This window comes from Artemia sp. Qi Xiang Cuo, chromosome 6 (genome assembly GCF_049724085.1).
Source record: "Artemia sp. Qi Xiang Cuo chromosome 6, ASM4972408v1, whole genome shotgun sequence".
In the NCBI taxonomy this organism is placed as follows: Eukaryota; Metazoa; Arthropoda; class Branchiopoda; order Anostraca; family Artemiidae; genus Artemia; species Artemia sp. Qi Xiang Cuo.
This window is the reverse complement of record NC_142799.1, coordinates 65,454,496-65,477,104: the sequence shown is the minus strand read 5'-3', so window position 1 is coordinate 65,477,104 and position 22,609 is coordinate 65,454,496. Positions and strand designations below refer to the sequence as shown.

At 35.6% G+C, this 22,609-nt stretch overlaps 1 protein-coding gene across 2 annotated transcripts in view; it reads right to left on the bottom strand.

Moving 5' to 3' along the window:
• Positions 1-22,609, bottom strand: part of sli (slit guidance ligand) — a 360,459-nt gene that overhangs the window by 47,788 nt on the left and 290,062 nt on the right. For both annotated transcript variants that reach the window (XM_089090917.1, XM_089090918.1), the window contains exon 25: positions 3,141-3,375. In XM_089090917.1, coding sequence (XP_088947043.1) covers positions 3,141-3,375 — 235 coding nt within the window. The remainder of the gene's footprint in view (positions 1-3,140; positions 3,376-22,609) is intronic.

Here is a 22,609-nt window from a genome sequence, read left to right as displayed (position 1 = left end):
CGTATTTTGCTTGTAGGTCCATGAAGCGAACAGTTGCAGGATCACTCAATCGCTTTTAAGGGGTTCCGATTCTTCATGTGACAAGAAACAACATCGGCATTCTAGCTCTATCCCATTATCCTCTATGGCTTTTCATAGACCAATCATTGACACTTCTTTTTCATTATTGAGGTGTTCCTTTTTCAAGGCTTTCTTTTTTGTCAATCACATATTGTGGTCAACGGTAATACGACTTGTTTTATCGTACGAATATTCGTTAGGCGCATGATTTGTTGCGTATTTTGCTTGTAGGTCCATGAAGCGAACAGTTGCAGGATCACTCAATCGCTTTTAAGGGATTCCGTAAAAAAATAAATACAAAAAACTGGTTTTTCAAACTAACTTTGAGGTCCAAAATTAAGGCTTCCACATTCCACCATCCCTAAGTTTTAGGTCTTATCCTTGTGTCTAAAAATGCGAACCCCAAGTTTTTTTCCTCCGAGCAGCGACCCATGTTCAAACAGGTCAAGTTATATATGACTCATGGGAAACTGCATTAAATGCTGGCCGTTAATGTAAATATTTAATAAAGAATTTGAAAAAAATAAAACTCAAATAACTCTAGACTAAAAACCCAGCAGCTTGAGACCGCCTTGGAGAGGCAGCACTCACTCCAAAAAAAGAAAGGGAGTCACCCACCATTCCCCAGCCATCAGCAGCAAGCGGCAAAAGTTCTTCGGAACCAGTACTGGCGAGAAAAAAACATACTTAAAATCCATCCATTAGCTTTACCACAATAATTTGCTCGATTCTTATAGTCAAATTATAGGAGATTTCTCTAATTCCCCTTTCTAATGTAAAAATGCGTCAAAAACAAATATCCAATTCATTGAGGCAACAAACTGCATTGCAGAGGAAGGGGGATTCTGTAGGGAAAACATCTCAATACAGACATATTATAATAAGTCCGACAAAGGGAAAGGCTTTCTCAGCAGCCATTTTGTCTTCATTTCCTCATTAGCTTAAAAAGGAACATGAAATTAGTTTGCTTAAAAAAGGATTAAAAACATTTTTCTAAGTAGGGCCTACAGAGACGCTTAAATCCTAAAAAAATCTTGTTATTAACGGGTGGTAAAGTTGGTTTTACATGGTATTTACGATACAATCTTGTAAGTTTAGTTATAAATAGGACAATTAGAAGTTGTCAAGGCCGTATCCAGAGGAGAGTTTAGGGGGTTTCAACCCCCCCCCCCGAAATGTTTGTCTGACTCGTAAAAACGTAACAAAAATGGATATAAACAGATTTTGTATGCGTTTTCTGAGTTTTTTGTGTACCCCCCCCCCCGAATTGGTTTTCAATAAAACCCCCTCCGAAAAAAAATCCTGGATACGGCCTTGGAAGTTGCTGCTGAAATAGAAGATCCTGGCACAGAGAAAGAGGGGCTATATGTAAAAAATCTTAAGCCCCAAAAATTTTCATTTTTTGTACTGGCTCAATTTTTCGCATGGATAACCGATCAGGAGGAGCTTAAGTCATTCTAGCTTAATATTTCATACAAGATTTTTACCAATCAAGTTGTTAAAAGACGGGGCTATTTGACCCTCCAGAAATAAGGATAATGTAATTGGATTATGAAAATACATCACACATTTAAACCAATCAAATTAAAGCACAGTTTCTACCGTGGAATTGTAGGAAAGTGATGTCTTTTTCTCTTTGATCTGGGCTAGAGAGAAAACCACTGTTCCACAGCAAAAACTGCTGCATCTAGCATTTCTGTGCAAAGCCTGTTTGTCGGCGTAATCACATCTAATGCTATGCGCATTTTCAAAACTTTGGACCTGTCTTCATTGTGCCTCTTCTAGGGGAAGTTCGTCAAGCTTTCACTTGCCTCTTAAGCCTTTAAAAATCCTACTAGAGAGTGGAATAACCAGAAAAAATAAAGAATACTAGGCCAATTTTGTCGGAAAGAGCCATAATGATGACATGGCCTTGCATTCAGCTTTCCCTTTCTTCTTGAGGATTTTTTAGAGTATTTATGAATCCTTTTCTTTTTTACATTTGTAATTCCAGGTTAAAACAATTCACGGGGATATGATGAATGTCCCCCTAATACCTTTCTGGTGGCCCCCATGCAACCAGTACAACAACAAATTTAGATATTAGAAGTTAAGGGTAATTAAACTATAACACAGTAAAGTATCTGGTAATAGTAAAAAGAAATTAGGAAGAATTTTTACAGAAAAGCCAAGAAAACTATGAACTTTGCATTTGTTTTTTGAAGAAAATAGTAAAAATAAAATAGAAGACAGATTCTGGAAAATGTGCTTTGAATGATTTTTAATTGGATAAAAACTTTCCGACATATGGAAATCATATTTTTGTCATAATGGTTTTTTAAATAATGTGAGCAACCTGCACTTTAAAATTTCAACAATAAAAAAATAATAGTCGAAAAAAAACGGAATGGTATTCCTTTAACTAGCATCCAGAAGTACAGAATGCTTCCAACTAATGACATTAACTGAACACAGGATGAAATTAGTTAAAAAACTAATTTCATGTAGTCCAAACTGTTATTAGATCTAAAATCAGATGCGTTTCAATAACAATCATGAAAATAGGCCTATAGTGGGAGCAGCATTTAGTCAACCACATCCAGAAAATATGAAAGCTTACCGAATATAAAAGACAAAAAATGATGGCACTGTCTAGAATTAAAATACAAAATCAATGGTATCATCATTGCCATGCCACGCGTAGCCTAGTAAAGAACAAACTTTAGCCCATAGTAACCGTACATGTATAAAAAAATACGATACCACCAGTCTATTTAGTTAACTAGCGTCCAAAAAAATAAAAAACTCATTAAATAATAGGCAATTTCCCTTAAAATTTATATATTATTCTAAATTTAGCAATTTGTAGTGTCATTAAAATTTATAGTTCGATGAAAAAAAAACTTATAGCTCGATGAAAAAAAACTTAAAATTTATATATTATTCTAAATTTAGCAATTTGTATTGTCATTAAAATTTATAGTTCGATGAAAAAAAAATATTGAGTCCACCCATATCGAGAGAATGAAAAATCTTTGTAAATAAATATGCAATAATAGAATCTAAAATGAAACTATAGGTTTCACAGAGACTATAAATACCTGTATATATTTGAGACGGGATAATTTCCAACATCATAACTGACACGAATCCGACCCCTAAAAAGCTCAACAGCCATATGCTGTTCCTCGCCAAGGTACACTAAAACACCACTATCGTCTTCAGTTGCAAACAAGATGGTTATGTTTGACTCCGGTTTCATTTTTAATGATGGCATTTCAACATATGAACCATTTATTTGGAAACTGATACTTGTTAGGAATTCACATCTCTTCCCTGAAAACAATGTTTTAGTTCAGTCTGATGTGCTTAAACATATAGGGAAACACAAGATCAACCCCTAAGTGACGGAGAAAAGGGGTCAGTTATGTTGACACTGGAGTTTGTTACATATTCATAACTTTCCCTTAAAAAGGGGGTTTTGATCAAATGTCCTTAAATATATAGGAAAACACAAGACTAGCCCTTAATAGGGGAAATGGGGTACACGAGATTTTTTTCATAGAAATGAGGGAAACACGAAAAACCAGAGCATGATTTTTCAATTTTCTCAAATGAGCTTTCAGAACAAACCGACAGGGAATTCTTATCCCCCCCACGCAGTATGCAGTAGACAAGTACACTTGATACAAATAGGCCAAAGGTGTATATACATAAGTATCTGTAACGAATTAATTATACATGAATTTTAAATATCCTTTCCAGTTATTTTATTTACAAAGAGTTTTAAATGAGTTCATGACAAGACATTAACTTAAAACATCTACAAAACCAATGACAAGGTACGCTATAGGCTACAGCCTTTTCAGTTTAAAATGTAGAATTTTCCTCTGCGAATAATTCTCAAATTGTCATTCAACAGAAACATAGGGGAATGAAGCAGAATGTAGATGGAGGCTGAAGAAATCCTTCTTCGGTTTAAGATAGCCTTTTTCCAAGTCTTTTCCCACATTTGTTTAAAACACGAGAGAGGTCCAGGCCCTCTTGAGCTACCCAAAATTGTTCTCCTGCAATATTCAAATATATTTCAACCATACACGTCACCAGGCAGTTAACTTTGGGTTCTTAAACCGTTTCAAACAGACGACCAGATTTTGCTAGATTTAGCCCCTCTTCCTTCATTGTAGATAAGATAATATTTATTCATAATTAATTAAGCACACAATGAATACCTGAAAGTGATCCCCCAAAGACTCCTAGGCTTGAAAGGGAGGGGGAAGAGATTCAATTATGCACTAAACCAAAGAATACAAAGAGTAGGCAGATTAAAACATCATTAACAAAAAAACAAACAAACTATTGTGTATTGGCAAGATTCCTAACTTGATAACTAGTTTAATAATTCTAATGGTAGAAAAAGAGCATATTCGGTCTTTTACCACATTCATCACTTCATTACATTCGTTACCACGAAAATTGGCTTATCTCAAATAATAAAAACAAGGTTAAATAAAAAATCACAAACGAAAGTGCTCTCTCCAAAGAATCCCCCCAAAGAATCATTGGCTTCTAAAGTAAGGGGAAGTGACAAGAGTCATTTACTCAGAGACAATATTTATTTACAGAGAGTCGGGCAATAGATTTTTTAGGGGGGAGGGTTCAAAACCACACCCTCCCTGGTAAGCCTTGATTGGCTCTAGTGGTGTTACAATAGAGATAAGTACATTTTTTAAAATAGCTTTTTACGAGTCGGGCAATAATTTCGGGGGTGGGAGGGTTCAAACACAGACCCCTCCTATGTAAGGTCTTGATTGGCTCTCCTGGTTTAACAATAGAAGTAAGTAAATTTTCAAAAGTACAATAGTGCATATAAGGTAGACCGAGAATTTTAATAGAGCAAAATACACCTTCTTGCAAATGCTGCAAGTAAAAAAAAAACTAAAACATTTTGTTAAGAGAAGTTTAACTACTTCTCATAAAAACAACAACTGATAATGTTTAATGTTTTTAAAACCTTATGTGCCTTGAATAAACACTTTATTTAAATAAATTCGTTCAAAATAGAAAATCTTAACAAGGACAGCTTTGGATTTGCTTCGCTGGATGATTACTCGGAAGCTGTAAGAAAGTTTCGCCAGCATTGTATGTGACTGACAATTTCAAAATTTAAACCTATGTAGTGGTGAAAAAAAAAGTTCACTTTCCCTTTCTTTTCTGCTAACTTGTCTTCTCTAATTCCTATTTTAAACAAATGTTGTGCGTCCCAACAGGAATAGCTCTGACAGGAGTCACTGCTCACTTTAGCAATCGGATTTCTTGTTGCCAGTTGAAAAAAATATTTTCACGTGGGTGAGTATTTAGCTCGGGTGATTGTTAATCTGCTGTTACAGATTTTTGTTGTTACGGATAATTCTGGTACCTTCTGTTACAGATAATTTTTTAAAAATTCGCTTCTCCGGCGGGCAAAATTATGCTTAAAAGAAATTATAGATACCTATTTATCCACAGGCATAAATATAATATCAGTTTTCTTTTCAGATTCAAAAGAACATTTTTTAGATTCCTTTCTAGGGTGGCTTCAGAGGATGTTGTTTTCAATCGTGTGCGTTCGTTTTCGTCGTACATCAGCCATTAGTCGCACAGCAACATGATATAGTCGTTTTCCCTTGAATAAATCAAAAGTCTTTTGTCAGAGCTTAACTTTCTACTTTGCTTTTCACTGTCTACTTTCATTAGGAATTGTATTTTCATTTCGGCTAAGTTACCTCCCATAATTTCTTTTTCAAAGAATTGCGGTATAGGCTATCGTATCGAACCCATGGTCCTAGAATATCGGGAGAGGGCTCGTTTAAACGGAAATTAAAAAGTTCTTGTGCCCTTTTTAAGTGACCAAAAAGATTGGAGGGCAGCTAGCCCCTCTCTTATGCCCCTTTTTTCGCCAAAGTAGTTCGATCAAAATTTTAAGACAGCCATTTTCTTCAGTATAGTTGAAAGGTCCAATATCTATGTCGTTGGAAATAGCATGAACCCCCCACAACTCCTGGGGAAAGGTTTTTAAGTTACGAAATGTGCCCATTGTTTACGTATAGTATGTGTTATTGGGAACTATGCATACATTTCTAAAAGCTTGAGAACAGCTACAGGTAAAAACTTTGAGGGGCGTCTAATTTTACTTCAGCTGTCGTTTTTCCCATCGCCCACTGAAAAGGCACCTTGAAGTGTGCGGGTATTCGGTTTTCTTCTGTTGCAGATCATTGTTGAAAATGTGTTTCTCTAGTTGGCAATATAGTTATATTTGAAATCAAATTAAAATCTCTAATAACAGATAAAGCTTTTAATTAAGACAGTGAAGAAAATATACACTAATAAAAGCCCGAGTATTTTGGCTTCGCGTCCAAAAGCCTTCATCAATACAATAAAACGAAAAACACTAAACAGTTAATACATACAAGAAGTCGACAGTTGATAGCTAACACAAGTAGAGGGGATATGGGAACATCAAGGCTTCCGGACATGAGGCCGAAGCATTCGGGCTTATATTAGTGTAAAAATTATTTTCAACACTTTTTCAATGATATCGTATGAAACTTACATATTTTATCATGAAGTCATTATAATGAAATTATATGCTTTCGTTTTATTATCATTATAATGGAATCAAAAAGAAAATGAACATTCATTTTAAATTGCGGTGATTTTAGGATACATTTATTCGTGAATGGTAGCATGTCTTATCTTCATGTTTGAAGTTATTATTTATCTAAATTTCAGTTCGTTTTAGACTTTTATTTAAGCTGCGTTAAGGAAAAGAGCTTCGGACCGCATTATGGAAAGAAAAAAGAATCAAAATAAAACATACGTACAGCAGCGTAATCTTCTCGATTTCAGCAAATAATGACACTAAAAAATTAGCCTCAAAAGAAGTTCTAAAAAAAAATGGGAAAACAGAGAGCCTTTTAGATACACTTAGTGTTGCAATGTCTAAAAGATTATTTATTACAAAGTTTTTTTTTTAAATAAATACTTACATGCTTCGAACTTATCGTGTTTTTTAGATAGGTTTTCAAATGGGTCTCGAAAATATAGGGACCTCACGAAAATATAGGGAGGGAAAAGTGTTTTGTTCAGAACCTTTGGATAGAGGGGAGGGGAAATTTGTGGGGTTTTTTTCATGAGAATACTAAAAAGGCATTTTCAATTGAAAAACTAAATTGAAAGGTCTTTCAAAATCTGCCCTTGCCTTCCCTCCCTAATTGACGTCCCTGTTCAGAGAACGTCAATTCCATTTGCCGCGATTCGACCCTCCTTCATGATTTAAGTATTCAAGGCCATCCCGCCCTGTCGCAACACTGGTCTCCAGAACAAGAATCTCTAAGCCTGTGTTTGCACAAAAGGGTGGATCTCCCTGGCAATACGTGAGTAGGGGTTTGAATCCCATCAGCCTAAAATGATGTAGAGATTATACACTATCGTCTCTAAATAATCAAACAAGAAGTAGAAGAAGAAGAATGTTGCTTTCAATCACAACCTTCTTTTATGATGTTATCAGCCCTTTTTTTCTTTGCTACTGGTTCTTTTTCCTATTTATTTAATTTTGTATCACCAACAGTAGATCTCGTTTATTATCGGCTAATTCTGGACAAACACCGGTCGTAATTCATACAGCGCTATCGTTGGTTTTTTTTCCCTTGAAAAAATTCACAGAGTTCTATCATAACTTACCTTTAGGAAACTAATTGGTCGATCCTAGAACAAAACCTGAACATAAAACATTTAAATATAAAATGTCAACCACTAATCCAAAGAGCATGCAAAACTGACAAGAGGGGAGAATCATGTTCGTCTCAAAGAAATAAATAACAAACGACGTCAAACGTCGCCCACAAAAATAATAAAGTTATAACAATTTGACTTTTTTTGTTTCCTCTTATTTACTCTAGCTTTAACTTGGGCCAAAGTTAAAAACGACTTTTGTCAAAAGGGTACAATAGGTGTAGACTATGTATGTACATTTTGTATGTAGCCTATATTCTGTAAACGAGCATAACTATAGCTATTGTCCAAGCCGGGTTAATAAACAAAAATATCCCTACTTTCAGAAAAGATCATGGTGGATCCTAAGAATTTAGCCTTAAGTTGAAATTAGAATTTTAATAAATCAAAAATTAATGTAAGCTTCTTTGGAATATTCCGATATATTCCAAAGTGTATATATATAGTTCTTAGTTCTTATAGTCCTTATCTAGTATATAAAGTATATATATATAGTTCTTAGTTCTTATAATTCTTATAGTCCGATATATATAGTTCTTCAGAGTAACGCGACACTGTCAACGATGCTAGTAGTTTTTCATAATTTCTAGTTGGCCTGTATTATAGCAGCAAGTCTTCCTTTTCATTCAGTTTCCCATTTTTTTATTTAATAATTTTTTTTTCTTTTACTCCAATGGAGAAAAGTCAAATAAGTAATTCAATTACAACAAAAAATGATTTGACTTGAAAATTAGTTACATACCGTAAAGCACTGTCTGGAGTTTCCTAATGTTTTACTTGATTTTAATTATTTACCTATCAGGTATGTATTTAATTATAATTATTTCTTAAATTTTTTATTTATGTTCTACATTTTGGAGTTCCAGTGTGCATTTGAAAGACGTTGCAAACTCCAATTTGGAATATCTTGATTTTCCCCAATAGAATCAAAAGTGAAATAAAGTTGTTGCTCTGGGGAACTGCAAAAAACAAAATTTAGTTTTAAATGTAATTTTAAATTCATAATAAAACAGTATAGGAGCAAGTCGAAGATATGAAATAGAACATAAAAATCAAATTACTCATTAATTTTTATTGAAAATAATAACATGTGTTTACTGGATAGGTTCGGTTACAAAGAAGCAAACAGTATGGATGAGTTTTACAACTCTAGAAGAAAAGACATTCAATATTCATGGGCATACTCTTGTTTTCTCTAGTTTTGTTAAGAATTCACAGGATTTCCTTGCATATAAATATATATATAACATCTCCACATGTAAAAGTGAGTCAGAAGAGAGAAAGTCAGACACTTAAAAAGAAGTTTGTATAGGAATTAGAGCCCAGTGTAAAGTTTCCTCTCAAAAGTGCACCCCCGAAAACTTCCCTCCCTCTGAGAAATTCTCCCCATGGAAAATCCCCCCAGTAGAAAATTCACCCCTCCCCAATCGGAAAATGCATACATACTTCCCAATAATAAATACTATACGTAAACAATAGGCAAATTTTATTCCTTAAAAACCTTTCCCCAAGGGATAAGGGGGTCATGTTATCTACAAAGGCGTAGTTACTGAACTTTTCAACTATGCTAAACAAAATAAATATCTCAAAATTTTGATTGGATGACTTTGGGGGAGGGGGTGAATGGGCATGGGAGGGGCTAGTTAAGCTCCAATCTTTTTGGTCACTTAAAAAGCGCATTAGAACTTTTATTTTCCGTTTGAATGAACTCTTCCGATATTCTAGGAACATTGGTTCAATACGATCACCTCTGGGAAAAAATAAACTGATCTTTCTTCTGGCAAAAAATACAAAATTCCACATTTTTGCCGATGGGAAATTGAAACCTTCACAGTAGGGTTCTCTGATACGTTGAATCTGATCGTGATTTAGATTACTTGACTTTCAGGGGGGTGTTTTCCTCCATTTTTTGAAAATCATGCAAATTCTCTCAGGCTCGTAGCTTTTGATGGGGAACACTAAACTCAATGAATCTTGTAGATTTGGAATCAGCATGAAATGTCAATTCTTTTGATACATCTACTGACATCGAATATGTTTTTTTAGAGTTTCGGTTACTATTGAGCCACGTTGCTCTTTACTCATAGTTCGTTACCATGAACTGTTTGAAAACTGAGCTTATTATTTCGCAATACATATATCCCTAGTTACTGAAAAGTTACCATATTAATCTTGCAACCGCCAGAATGTTAAAAATTCAGAAAAGTTGACTAGGGATGAGGCCATGATTACATCATGCGACGTAATCATGACGTAACTACCATGCGAGCAAAGTGAGGGCACCTTTCCATGAGCCCAGCTAGCAGATTACAGTCAATTAGACAAGATTTGAAATCATATCTGATTGATTCAAACCGAGCTAAAGCTGCTATCTAAACTAGGAAAATGATTGGCGACGATAATTTGTCAAACCAGATGGAGTATCAACTCTCGTTAATGGCTGATAATTTATTTGTGTCGGTTTCTAGATTTAACGACTAGTAGATTTGTTTCCAATTAGCGAACCAGGTCGCTTGTATTTTTGCTTCCTCCCTTGTCTTTTTAGCTCTCTTGCAATCGTTTTTGCGGCAATCATTTACTAAACATTATATTTACACAAAAATCCTTTTTATAATTACGAGAAAAGGCCGAAAGATATAACAATAAGTTGCTTTTGAGTTTTATCTTTTTTTTTTCAGCGTGACATGTCTTTCTTACCAAATTTATGTAATAATTTTTAGTGTCATTAAAAATTATCATGGCATAAGAAAGAAAAAGCAAATAGTCAACTTTTCTTTCTCCGGAAAGAGCTTTCGTTAATAACACGCTTTCGCACTTCCGCAAGAAATTACTTCTTTGCTTTTCTATTATACACAGACTTTTTCTTGTTGTAGGAAATTATTAACGCAGCATGAAACACAGGATGATACAAGTAAAAAGAAATAGTGCAATAAATAACTTACGAAAGCTAAATTAAGGTAATAAAGAGCAATGTCAGATAAAAGACACAGTCTACGATAAAGAAAAAGTTAGAAACTCTTAGAAAGTTAGAAAAAGTAAAAAACAACTTTCGTTTTTTTCTTCTTTATCATCAATCCAAAAAATTGTGCCTAGATATGATGAATGTTAAAAAAAGAAGTTAAGCACAACCCACCAACAATCCAGTAACATTGCTGGCTGATGACATGAGCAGACCAATCTTCTTCTCGTTTACAATATAATCTTATATGGCGAGTCTTTTTGTCGGTTACTTCCAGCGGGTTGTAAACAGAAATTTACTTTGGGGGAGAGGGAGGGTCAATTTTGACAAAAAAAATACTACCATAGCAAATCATATGAAAAGTTCACGAAACTATTTAACAAATTGTAAGAATCATGAGGGTTTATTGGGGGGAGGGTCAAGGATATGAAGCTCCTACTCCCTCTTTCTACGTGCCTGGGCACTTGAAAAATGTTTCACTAGAAAAAATCAATGTCTTTTTTACTATAAACGCCCATTCTTATTTTATTAGTCCAAAAATTTGATTCGAAGAAACATATACACCATGTGGCACAAGTCACGGTGGTGTAAAATTGTACCAATTATGGAATGAGGAGGCGTATTGCGGCAGAAGTGTGCCTAAGGGCGTGATGTCAGGTGCGTCGGAGTGCGTGATGGAAGAGGTGGTGATCCTATGTCTACACCAGGTGTCGGAGAGTGGGTAGCTCCTCGGTTTGTGCAAAGAAAGGATTCGATTGGGCAAAACTATTAATCAAGGATTGTCACTAGAAGTAAGTTCTATCTAGATTAATAAATCCCAAGCGGTTGCCCACTTCCTACCACGTGGTGTACATTTCGAGACGCCAAGTGTTCGTGCCGTCCAGCTCAGCCACAGTTGGCACTGTCCCCAAAACATTTGACATACTCCTCAAAACCCTTGGCATGCGCCATCAGGTCTACATGATTTCTTAGAATGAGTAACCCCTCGATTGGTGCAAATTAGTGGACATCCTCTATCTGGTTTGAGCGCTGGAATTTTCTCTCTTTAAATTTTATTGCCATAAAATTTTACGCATTGGAGTTTTTTTGTGTTTTTTTAAGAGAATAATAATTTTTGGAAAAGATCACTGGAGAAAGTGCCAAATTTTTTTTCGGTATATTTCCATCATCTGCAAAATTTTATGTGATAATTTTTTTCTTTATTTTGTATATTTTATTTCCTTGAGCAACAATAACAATTTTGAAAGATAGCGAACACTAAACTTATTTCAGCCGTTTTCCGGGTTGGAACTTTCAGATCCCCTCCTTTGGAGGTCACAAACTTCCGCATCTTAAAATTAGCCACGTAGGCTTAAGCTGGGTTAACGTAGGCTTATCAGTACAGAAAGTAGCTGGGAAAATTCGTGTAAGATATGGACTAAAGCTAGGTGCCCACAGAAAGTAAATTCGCTGACGCTAGGCGAATTAGTCGTCGTCAGGCAAATATTTTCAGCTTCGCACGTCCAAAATCTGCAGTTCGCACCTTTCAACTCCGAGTCGAATTTTATTCGCACGATAGATATTCGCAAGACGAGATACAATGAACTTCTAAAAATTTCTTTAATTTACTTCTACAAACTATAATATATTATAAACTTCAATATATTACATTACAAACTATAATATATTAATAAACTTCTTTAACCATAAAAACTTCAAAAAATTCGCGTTCTGTGATGCATACCACGCGAATTCGCTGTCGTGATGCGAACTCACGAATTCGTCTGTGAAAAAAATTCGCTTTCTGTGGGCACCTAGCTTAAATCTTGAAACATACTCGTATATTCACATTTAAAAGGTGAACTTGTCAACCCAGCTAAGTCTTCTCAATTAGAAGAATCGCTTTTTTCTCAATTAACTTCAGTTAACTATTAATAACAAAGAAACCTAATATCGTGGAATCATATTTCTCAATTACAAAAATCTTATTTCAAATTTGATATCCCAGTTTCCCAGTTTTTTTTTATAAAAAGTGACAGTAATTGTTACCTTACAACTCGCGGGATTCTATGGAGCTTCTATTCGTAAGGTTTTGTTAAAAAAAAGTTAGTTAAGATTAGTTAAAAAAAAGAAAAAAAATTAGATCATGCGCTATAATATTTATTTCCCCACGTCCCGCTAGATTTAGAAAAAAATACCCCTGCTCTGGTAGTTTCATTCGAAATGACGTTTTTTTATTCCATAAAAAAATTGACTCCCCCCTCCTAAATTTTGAAAACTACGTTTTTAACCCCGCCCTAACAATTAAGGTAACGGGGGGATATTGATCTTATGAGTACTCTGATTTTGATGATATTCAATTTGACTCCTACATAATCCCTTCAAATGAGCTCTCTTCTGGTATATACCTACCTAGATTAGGTATTTAATATATGCTATGCTTTACCTGTGTCGGAGTGCTTTAATAGAAGGGCATCTCTAATTTTTAGACCAGACTCCCGTATATAGAATTTTTAATTCTGGATGGGGGGGGTCATAAGGGAATCTCCTCTGGGCTATGTATGTAAACTGTTTAGACTAATTATCAGTATTTATTTACTTTTCTCTTCCAGAACTCAACTGCGGCCTTCTCTCAATTTGATACTGACAGGGACGGAGTGATTACTGTTCACTATGAACAATTTCTGCAAATGGTTTTTAATACCAAAGTTTGATGCTTCCATTCAACGGGGTGATGTATTTTAATCAAACAGTTCGTGGTAACGAACTGTAAGTAAGGAGCGACCCGGCTCAATGGTAACCGAAACTCTAGAAAACGGGTTTTTGATACCAATAGATATATCAAAAGAATCAGATTTCAATGCTGATTTCAAATATATATATTTCATCAAGTTTAGTGCTACCCATCAAAAGTTACGCGCCTGAGAAAATTTGGCTGATTTTCAAAAAAAGGGGGAAAGAACCCCTAAAAGATACAGAGAATTAATGAAAATAACACCATCATATTTAGCGTATCAGAGAACCCTACTGTAGAGTTTTCAAGCTCATATCTACAAAAGGGTGGAATTTTATATTTTTTGCCAGAAGAAATATCACGGATTCGTGTTTATTTTTTTTTTTTTTTTTGTTTGTTTTTTTTCCCCAGGGGTGATCGTATCGACCCAGTGGTCCTAGAATATCGTGGGAGGGCTCATTGGAACGAAAATTAAAAGTTCTAGTGCGCTTTTTAAGTGACCCAAAAAAATGGAGGGCAACTAGGCCCCCTCCCACGCTTATTTTTTCCCCAAAGTCACCCAATCAAAATTTTGAGATAGCATTGTGTTCAGCATGGTCGAAAATATAATAAATATGTCTTTTAGGATGACTTAATCCCCCGAAGTTCCCAGAGGGAGGGCTAAAAGTTATGAACTTTACCCCATGTTAACATATAGTATTGGTTATTGGGAAGTATACAGAAGTTTTCAGGAGGTTTTTTTTCTGGTAGTGAGGGGGAAGGGTGGGTCGGTGGTTATGTTGGAGGATCTGTTCATGAAGGAAGTTTTCACGGGGGAAGGGAAATTGCCATGAAGGGGGCGCCGGACTTGCCAGCATTATTTATTGGTTATTGGGAAGTATACAAGCATTTTCAGGAAGGATTTTTTTCTGGAGGGACGGCTAGAGGAGGGGGTTATTCTGGAGAATGTGTCTGTGGAGGATGTTTCTTTGGGGTAAGGGACATTTCTAGGAAGGGGGCGCCGGATTTCCAAGCATTATTTAAAAAACTATCAGAAATTAAATAAAAAAAAAAACAAGTCTTTTCAACTAAAATGTAAGAAGGAATATTAGAAATTAAAACGAACAGAAATTATAACGTATGTGAGGGGGTTGTCCCCAAGTCAATACCTCGCTCTTTAAGCTACAGTTTTTTTTTAGTGATTTAAAAAGAGCTATCTATTATAATTAAACGGCCTTGTTGTTTCTGTTGTTTGTTTATAAGATATTGTTTTAAATGTTAACTTAAAGGGCGTCGTTTTGACTACGGGTAGAACCCCATCATATACGTAATAACATATATGTAATGAAAAAGACAATAAAAAAACAAGCTATACGGCTCAATAGTAATCGAAGCTTTTAAAAACGGAATTTTGATGTCAATAAATGTATCAAAAGAATGGGCTTATAATGCTGATTCTAAATATATAAATTTTATTAAGTTTAGTATTACTCATCAAAGGCTACGAGCCTGAGGAAATTTACTCGATTTTTTAAAGAGGGGGGAAACATCCCCTACAAGTGAAAAATTTTTAATGAAAATCACACCGTCAGATTCAGCGTATTAGAAAACCCTATTACATAGGTTTCAAGCTCATATCTGCAAAAATCTGCAACTTTGTATTTTTTGCCAGAAGAAATATATACGAATATAGAAGTTAGTTACGTAAGTTAATTTGTAAAGACATCCATTTAGCAAAAGAAAAGTAAAATTTTTATGCAAATAAAAGCTGCATTAACTAAAAAACAATCAGAAATTAAATAAAAAAACAAGTTTTTTTAACTGAAAGTAAGGAGCGACATTAAAACTTAAAACGAACAGAAATTATTCCCTATATGAAAGGGCTGTCCCCTCCTCAACGCCTCGCTCTTTACGCTAAAGTTTGACTCTGTCTCACAACTTTATTTTTTAAAACAATAAAAAACTTTAGCGTAAAGAGCGAGGCGTTGAGCAGGGGAGAGCCCCTTTCATATACGGAAGAATTACATTTCAACTGAAATGTAAGAAGGAATATTAGAACTTAAAACGAACAGAAATTATAATGTATGTGAGGGGGTTCTCCCCCAAGTCAATACCTCGCTCTTTACGCTACAGTTTTTTTTTAGTGCTTTCAAAAGAGCTATCTATTCTAATTAAACGGTCTTTGTGATTCAGGGGTTTGGGGCTGTCCCCTCCACAACGACACACTCTTTACGATAAAGTTTTACGCTGTCTCACAACTTTATTTTTTAAAACACTAAAAAACTTTAGCTTAAAGAGCGAGGCGTTGAGGAGCGGACAGCCCCTTTCATATATGGAATAATTACATTTCAACTGAAATGTTAGAAGGAATATTAAAACTTGAAACAAACAGAGATTATAACGTATGTGAGGGGGTTCTCCCCCAAGTCAATACCTCGCTCTTTACGCTACAGTTTTTTTTTCGTGCTTTCAAAAGAGCTATCTATTCTGATTAAACGGCCTTTTTAATTCAGGGGTTTGTGAATCAAAATTTTTTTTTTACTTTTAACGTAAAGAGCGTGGTATTGACTATGGGGAGAACCCCCTCATATACGCAATAACATATACGTAAAAAAAAACAATAAAAAAACAAGCAATACGGCTCAATAGTAATCGAAACTTTTAAAAACGGAATTTTGATGTCAATAAATGTATCAAAAGAATATGTTTATAATGCTGATTCTAAATTTATAAATTTTTTATTAAGTTTAGTATTACTCATCAAAGGCTACGAGCCTGAGAAAATTTACTCGATTTTTTAAAGAGGGGGAAACATCCCCTACAAGTGAAAGAATTTTAATGAAAATCACACCGTCAGATTCAGCGTATCAGAAAACCCTATTACATAGGTTTCAAGCTCATATCTGCAAAAATCTGCAACTTTGTATTTTTTGCCAGAAGAAAAATATACGAATATAGAAGTTAGTTACGTAAGTTAATTTGTAAAGACATCCATTTAGCAAAAGGAAAGTAAAATTTTTATGCAAATAAAAGCTGCATTAACTAAAAACGATCAAAAATTAAATAAAAAAAAACAAGTTTTTTAAACTGAAAGTAAGGAGCGACATTAAAACTTAAAACGAACAGAAATTATTCCGTATATGAAAGGGGCTGTCCCCTCCTCAACGCCTCGCTCTTTACGCTAAAGTTTGACTCTGTCTCACAACTTTATTTTTTAAAACAATAAAAAACTTTAGCGTAAAGAGCGAGGCGTTGAGGAGGGGACAGCCCCTTTCATATACGGAATAATTTCTGTTCGTTTTAAGTTTTAATGTCGCTCCTTACTTTCAGTTTAAAAAACTTGTTGTTTTTATTTAATCTCAGTTAAGCATCGAACGCAGATAAAGCTTAAATTTCGATAACAAAAATCTCGTTTCTCGATTAAAAAAACATCATTTCAAATTAAAAAATCTCTTGAAATTAATAGTATAGCTGTTATGGCAAGCGGAAGGGATCTAGGTGTAACTGCCTTTGCATGAAGATATGGAAACAAGCTTCCACTTCTAAAATTTTCTCAAGCCATACACAATCCCCATCTGGGTTTTGGGCCTTAGAGTCAGCTAAATGCGAATAGAATGCGAAGGATAGCAAAACTGCTATTAAAAATCTACGCTTTACTTGCTGTAAAATAAGAGCATTTTAAGACTACTTTAACATTACATTGACACGTGTATGGATGATTTTAAGAGGGAGGAGGTCCCAGATAGGCCAGCAACACAGTTCTGAGAAGGAGGGGGCAGAAATTAGAGAGGTATCCAACATTACATCTTTTTGACCTCTGACAGAGGGTGGGGGGATAAATACCCAGTACATCTCCCTCCACTTTACTGAAGGGGTTATGTCCAGGGCCGTATCCAGGATTTTTTTTCGGGGGGAGGGGGAGGGGTACGAAATAACTCCAAAAATGCATAAAACATTTTTTTTATTTATTTTTGTTACGTTTTTACGGGTCGGAAAAACATTTCTGGGGGGGGGGGGGGTTTAACCCCCCTGTAAACCTCTGCTGTCACCACTATGTAAACCTCTCTTTAGTTCTTTATTTGTATGCCTTTTACATTGGCAGATGTAATGGTTTACGTGAATTCCAAAGATAGACGATAAACGTTGGTACATGGTCTTTATTAAATAACGTGAGAATACACATAGAGAAAATAAGGTAGCACAAGAACAACTAACTACGACGAAGCCTTTAGAAATGAACCAAGAATATAACTTTTCTGGAACGGAAGTTCAAGGCCTGGGAACGAGCCCTTTCCCACGACTAGCTTTAGTCCCAAGAGCCCCCCCCCCCCTGGACCGCTATCGTTGACACATAAATGCCCACTTAACTAAGAAATGAGATACCCGGAAGAGCTTCTCCAATTGATGTTAAATACTTTACAGATTCTCCCCCCTGTTTTTAGTTAAATTTCCCAAATTTGGCTTATCCCCTTCTCATTAAACCCCCAAACTTTAATTGAATTCAAAACATTCCCTTTCCAAATTATTGACTTCTCGCCTACTAAAATTCTACAGCATGAACTAGTAAACAATTATATAATAAAAACACTACACAATACTTGCATAAGTAAAAACTTACATAGTATAAACGAACCCCACTAACAACATTAGTCGGAAACTGGATATTTTAACACTTCATTTTTCTTTCTATACTTTAAAATAGATTTGTTCCCCATCCCCTGAATTTGATGAGGACAAGGAAAGTTGGGGTTATGTATAAACTTCGGATTAGGGCAAAAGGAATGACCGGGAATGGCTAATTAATCCTGAAAATACCAGCGACAAATAAATGAAATTGCAGAAACTCTAAAAATCATACCATGCTGCAATGACGTTAAGATATTATTCCCAATAAAATCCTCGGGGTTTTATTGCTGCGGAACGCCTCGGTTTAGACCTATTTGGTTTTTCTCTACTAGCTTGTGGTTCAACAAATGGCAGTACTACTGGGGATTTCTCTACATTATTATTGGTGCTACTCTCCTGGACAGTATTACTTGTAGGACTAGTATGTTTCGACAAAATAGTAGATACATTAGTCATGTCAAGGTGAGTATCCCCTGTGTTTACATCCACAAATAATGGGTTGGTGGTATTGGACTCCTGGACTGTTAATTCCCCGTTTTGGCTTCTTGATTCTAATTAGGCGGTGCTTGAGTTACCTTTATTTCTTAAACTTTGTTGCTGTGCTACTGGTACATCTATACATAAAGAAATTTCTTTTAAACGCTGACCTAAACGCCCAACATCATTTAATGTCTTTTCCGATTCTTTAGTGATTGGTTTATTACTTACATACTCAGAGTACTCTGGATTTTTTGCAAGAAATACGGAGGGGTCTTTGACTGGTTTCATTAGTCTGATGTTTACTATTCTTCTGGTACCCTTTCCGTCTAGTTCCTGTAGTAGGAAAACTTGGTTTGGTTGTATTACTTTTATTATTATGTATGGACCGCGAAATTTCAATTTTAACCCTTTGCATGTCATATCCTGAACATAGGTAATGTCTCCCTCTTTCAACCTTGGAATTTTTGTGTTGTTTTTATTATATTGTCCGGCCTGAACTTCTCTTGATTTTTCGATTTCCTTGCGACAAACACTATGGAGGTAAAAAAGCTGTTGGACATGGCTAGCTGCAAACTCTTCGTAACTGCTGAAGTCGTCCCGTCTCGGTCGCAGTAACTTTAAATCAAGATAGGAAATCGGTTGTCGACCGAACATAAGTTGGAATGGTTGAAATTTTGTGGTTGATGAAATAGCGCTATTGAGTACCACTCTGTAAACCTCTGCTGTCACCACTCTGTAAACCTCTCTTTAGTTCTTTATTTGTATGCCTTTTACATTGGCAGATGTAATGGTTTACGTAAATTCCAAAGATAGACGATAAATGTTGGTACATGGTCTTTATTAAATAACGTGAGAATACACATAGAGAAAATAAGGTAGCACAAGAACAACTAGCTACGACGAAGGCGAGAGATGGACTGCCTTTAGAAATAAACCAAGAATATAACTTTCCTGGAACGGAAGTTCCAAGCCTGGGAACGACCCCTTTCCCACGACTAGCTTTAGTCCCAAGAGCCCCCCCCCCCTGGACCGCTATCGTTGACACATAAATGCCCACTTAACTAAGAAATGAGATACCCGGAAAAGCTTCTCGAATTGATGTTAAATACTTTACACCCCTACCCCTAAATACGGCCTTGGTTATGACACCCATATCAAATTGCATAGACCAAAGTTGTATTTCATTCCAATAATAATTTTCAGTATTATTGCTATAGGAACACTTGGTTCATTTTTACCGGAAATACTAAAACAGTTTGTACGCTAATTCCACAGTTCCTACATGAGAAAGATCATTAAGTAGCAGGTCATTAAGTCATTAAATAATTAGGTCATAATAAATCAAGACTTGAGCTATTATCGAATTGCATTACCTCTTTGATGTGTTTCTTAAAAGCAAGAATGTTGCCAAGAACATTGTAATCAAAACATTATGTCTGTAGAAATTATGGATTTTCTGGGTTACAATTTTTCAAGAGGGAATGGGGAAAAACCTTGCTTCCAGGATATACCCTATATCCCTTCCATCTTTGCGCAAGAAAATATGAATGTCAGCTTTTTTCAAAACCAAAATAATTCTGCAAAAAGAGGGGAGCTGATAGATTTCTTGTTATCAAAAACATAAAAATAACTGTAATTATGAATGTATTTCTCAAAAGCTAGGGTGGGGGGGGTGAATTTATCATTTTTCAATTTTTTAATGAATTTTAAAAAGAAGTCGTTTTTCAATAATGCAATCGAGACTGTAACGTGATTTTCACATTTTATTTCAATCTGAAGAATTGATCCAAATTCAAAGCTTTTTAATACAGGGCGAGGGTTATTGGTCAAATCGTGTCTCCTGGAAGATCACACCAACAATTCCACCTTTATGCAGGCGAACATCAATAAAGTCGTTTGTACAATATATTCTTTTACAATACAAGCACGTGGAATCAGGAAAAGTTTTGCATGCTATTCGCAAAGAGTCTTCATTAAGAGCATACTACTACTACTAATACTAACAACTCACCGCAGCACCAAGCCGCCTAAGGCCAACACAGCTACGCACGCAACTCCTCCACCCCAATCGTTTCAAAGCCTCCCTTTTTACACCCACCCACGAAGTTTCCATTTCCTTTAAATCTTTTTCTATGACCTCCACCCACCCCAGACAGAGACGACCTGTTTTCTGTTTAGCCCTAGACGGCTGGCCGGAAAGGAAAATTTTCGACAATACGACATATTTCATCCGCAGAACGCGCCCTAGCCATCTCAACCTTTCTCTAATTATAGCCCTAGAAAGCGGGATTGAACCACATTTTTCGTATACCCTAACGACGGTCAGTCAGCCGGGTACCCAGAACAGTCCTTAAGCAATTTCTCTGGAAAACATCTAGGAAATCTTCATCCGCTTTTCGAAGCGTCCATGCTTCAGAGCCATATTTGACCACTGTCATCACTGTAGCTTCTAATATTCTCATCTTGGTTTGTGGACTTATCTTCCTATTCTTCCAGGCTTTTTTTTAACTGTGAAAAAACACCCTGAGCCTTGGCTATTCTACTTTTAACATCTCCACTGCTCCCACAATCTTTACTAATAATACTACCAAGGTAAGTGAAGCTGCCCACCTGATCAATCTTTTCATTACCTAATATTACCTTTTCATCTTGACTTATTCCTAGCCTTAGTTACTTAGTCTTCCTAAGATTAATTTTCAAACCAATTCTAGAACCCTGAACTCGCAAAACCTCTAAAACTTCATTCATTTTGCTCACACTTTCATCTAGGATGCTTAAATCATCAGAATAATCCAAGTCCAGGAGACTTTTTCCTCCCCATTTGATTCCGTGGTCTCCCATTGCCTTTCCTGTGCTCCTTTAAAAAACAAAGTCCATCAAAATAATCCATACAAAGGAGGATAGAACGCAACTATGCTTAACTCCTAATTTAATACAAAACCAGCTGCTAACCTCATTTCCTACCTTAACCGCAGCAGTGTTATTCTCGTACACAGCACTAATCACTTTAATGTATTTGTCTGGTATACCATACAACGATAAGACCTTCGCTACAACTCTTCTACCATCTGAGCCAGACGCTTTCTCGTATTCTATAAAACTAAGGACTAGAGTTCTTCGATAATTCAAGCACTTCTCAATTATTAACCTAAGAGTGAAAATTTGGTCGACACATACTCTACCTTTTCTAAAACCGCACTGCTTTTCTCTTAAAACTTTGTCTACGGTATCTCTCAGTCTAAAAAGTATCATATTACTAAGTAATTTGCTACCTACAGAGAACAGACTAATGCCTCGATAACTACCACACTCACTTTTATTACCTTTCTTATAAAGTGGCTTAATTAAGGTTTTCCTAAAATCGTTAGGTGTTTCCCTTTTTCAAAAATCATATTCATAATCTCCAGTAACTTATTTCTAACCTCAGAGCCACCATATTTAAGAAACTCATTTACCACCCTATCAGCACATGGAGCCTTATTATTCTTTAATCCTTTTAGTACTGTTGCTAATTCTTCCTCACAAAACAAATCTTCATTCACATCCAAGGTATCATATACTTTTTCATATTCCTCTGTATTTTTTCCTGCAACTCTATCTCGGTCAAGCAAATTCTCAAAATGTTCGGCCCTTCTCTCTTTAGTTATTTCCTTATCGCTAATTGTGGCCCCATTCCTGTCTTTAACTGGGCCAAGTCCGCATTGACTACTCCCTCTCAATTTGTTACTATGCCAGTACAATATTTTACTATTATGCCGTCTAACTGCATCTTCCAGGTCCTTAACAATTTTATCCATGGCCTCGACTTCACAGCTCCCTAATTCATACTTTAATGCTTTCTCCATTTTCTCTATACTCCTTTTGTTTTCATGCGATCCATCACTGTGATAACTCTTGTACAAGTCCTTTCTCCTTTCTGTTAAACATTAAAGCTTTTTCACTAATATTTTTAGCTGCCGTTCTAGCTTTCTTCCCTAATACACCTTCAGCAACTTCACAATTTATTTTTCTAAAATTATTCCAACCATCTTCCACATTGT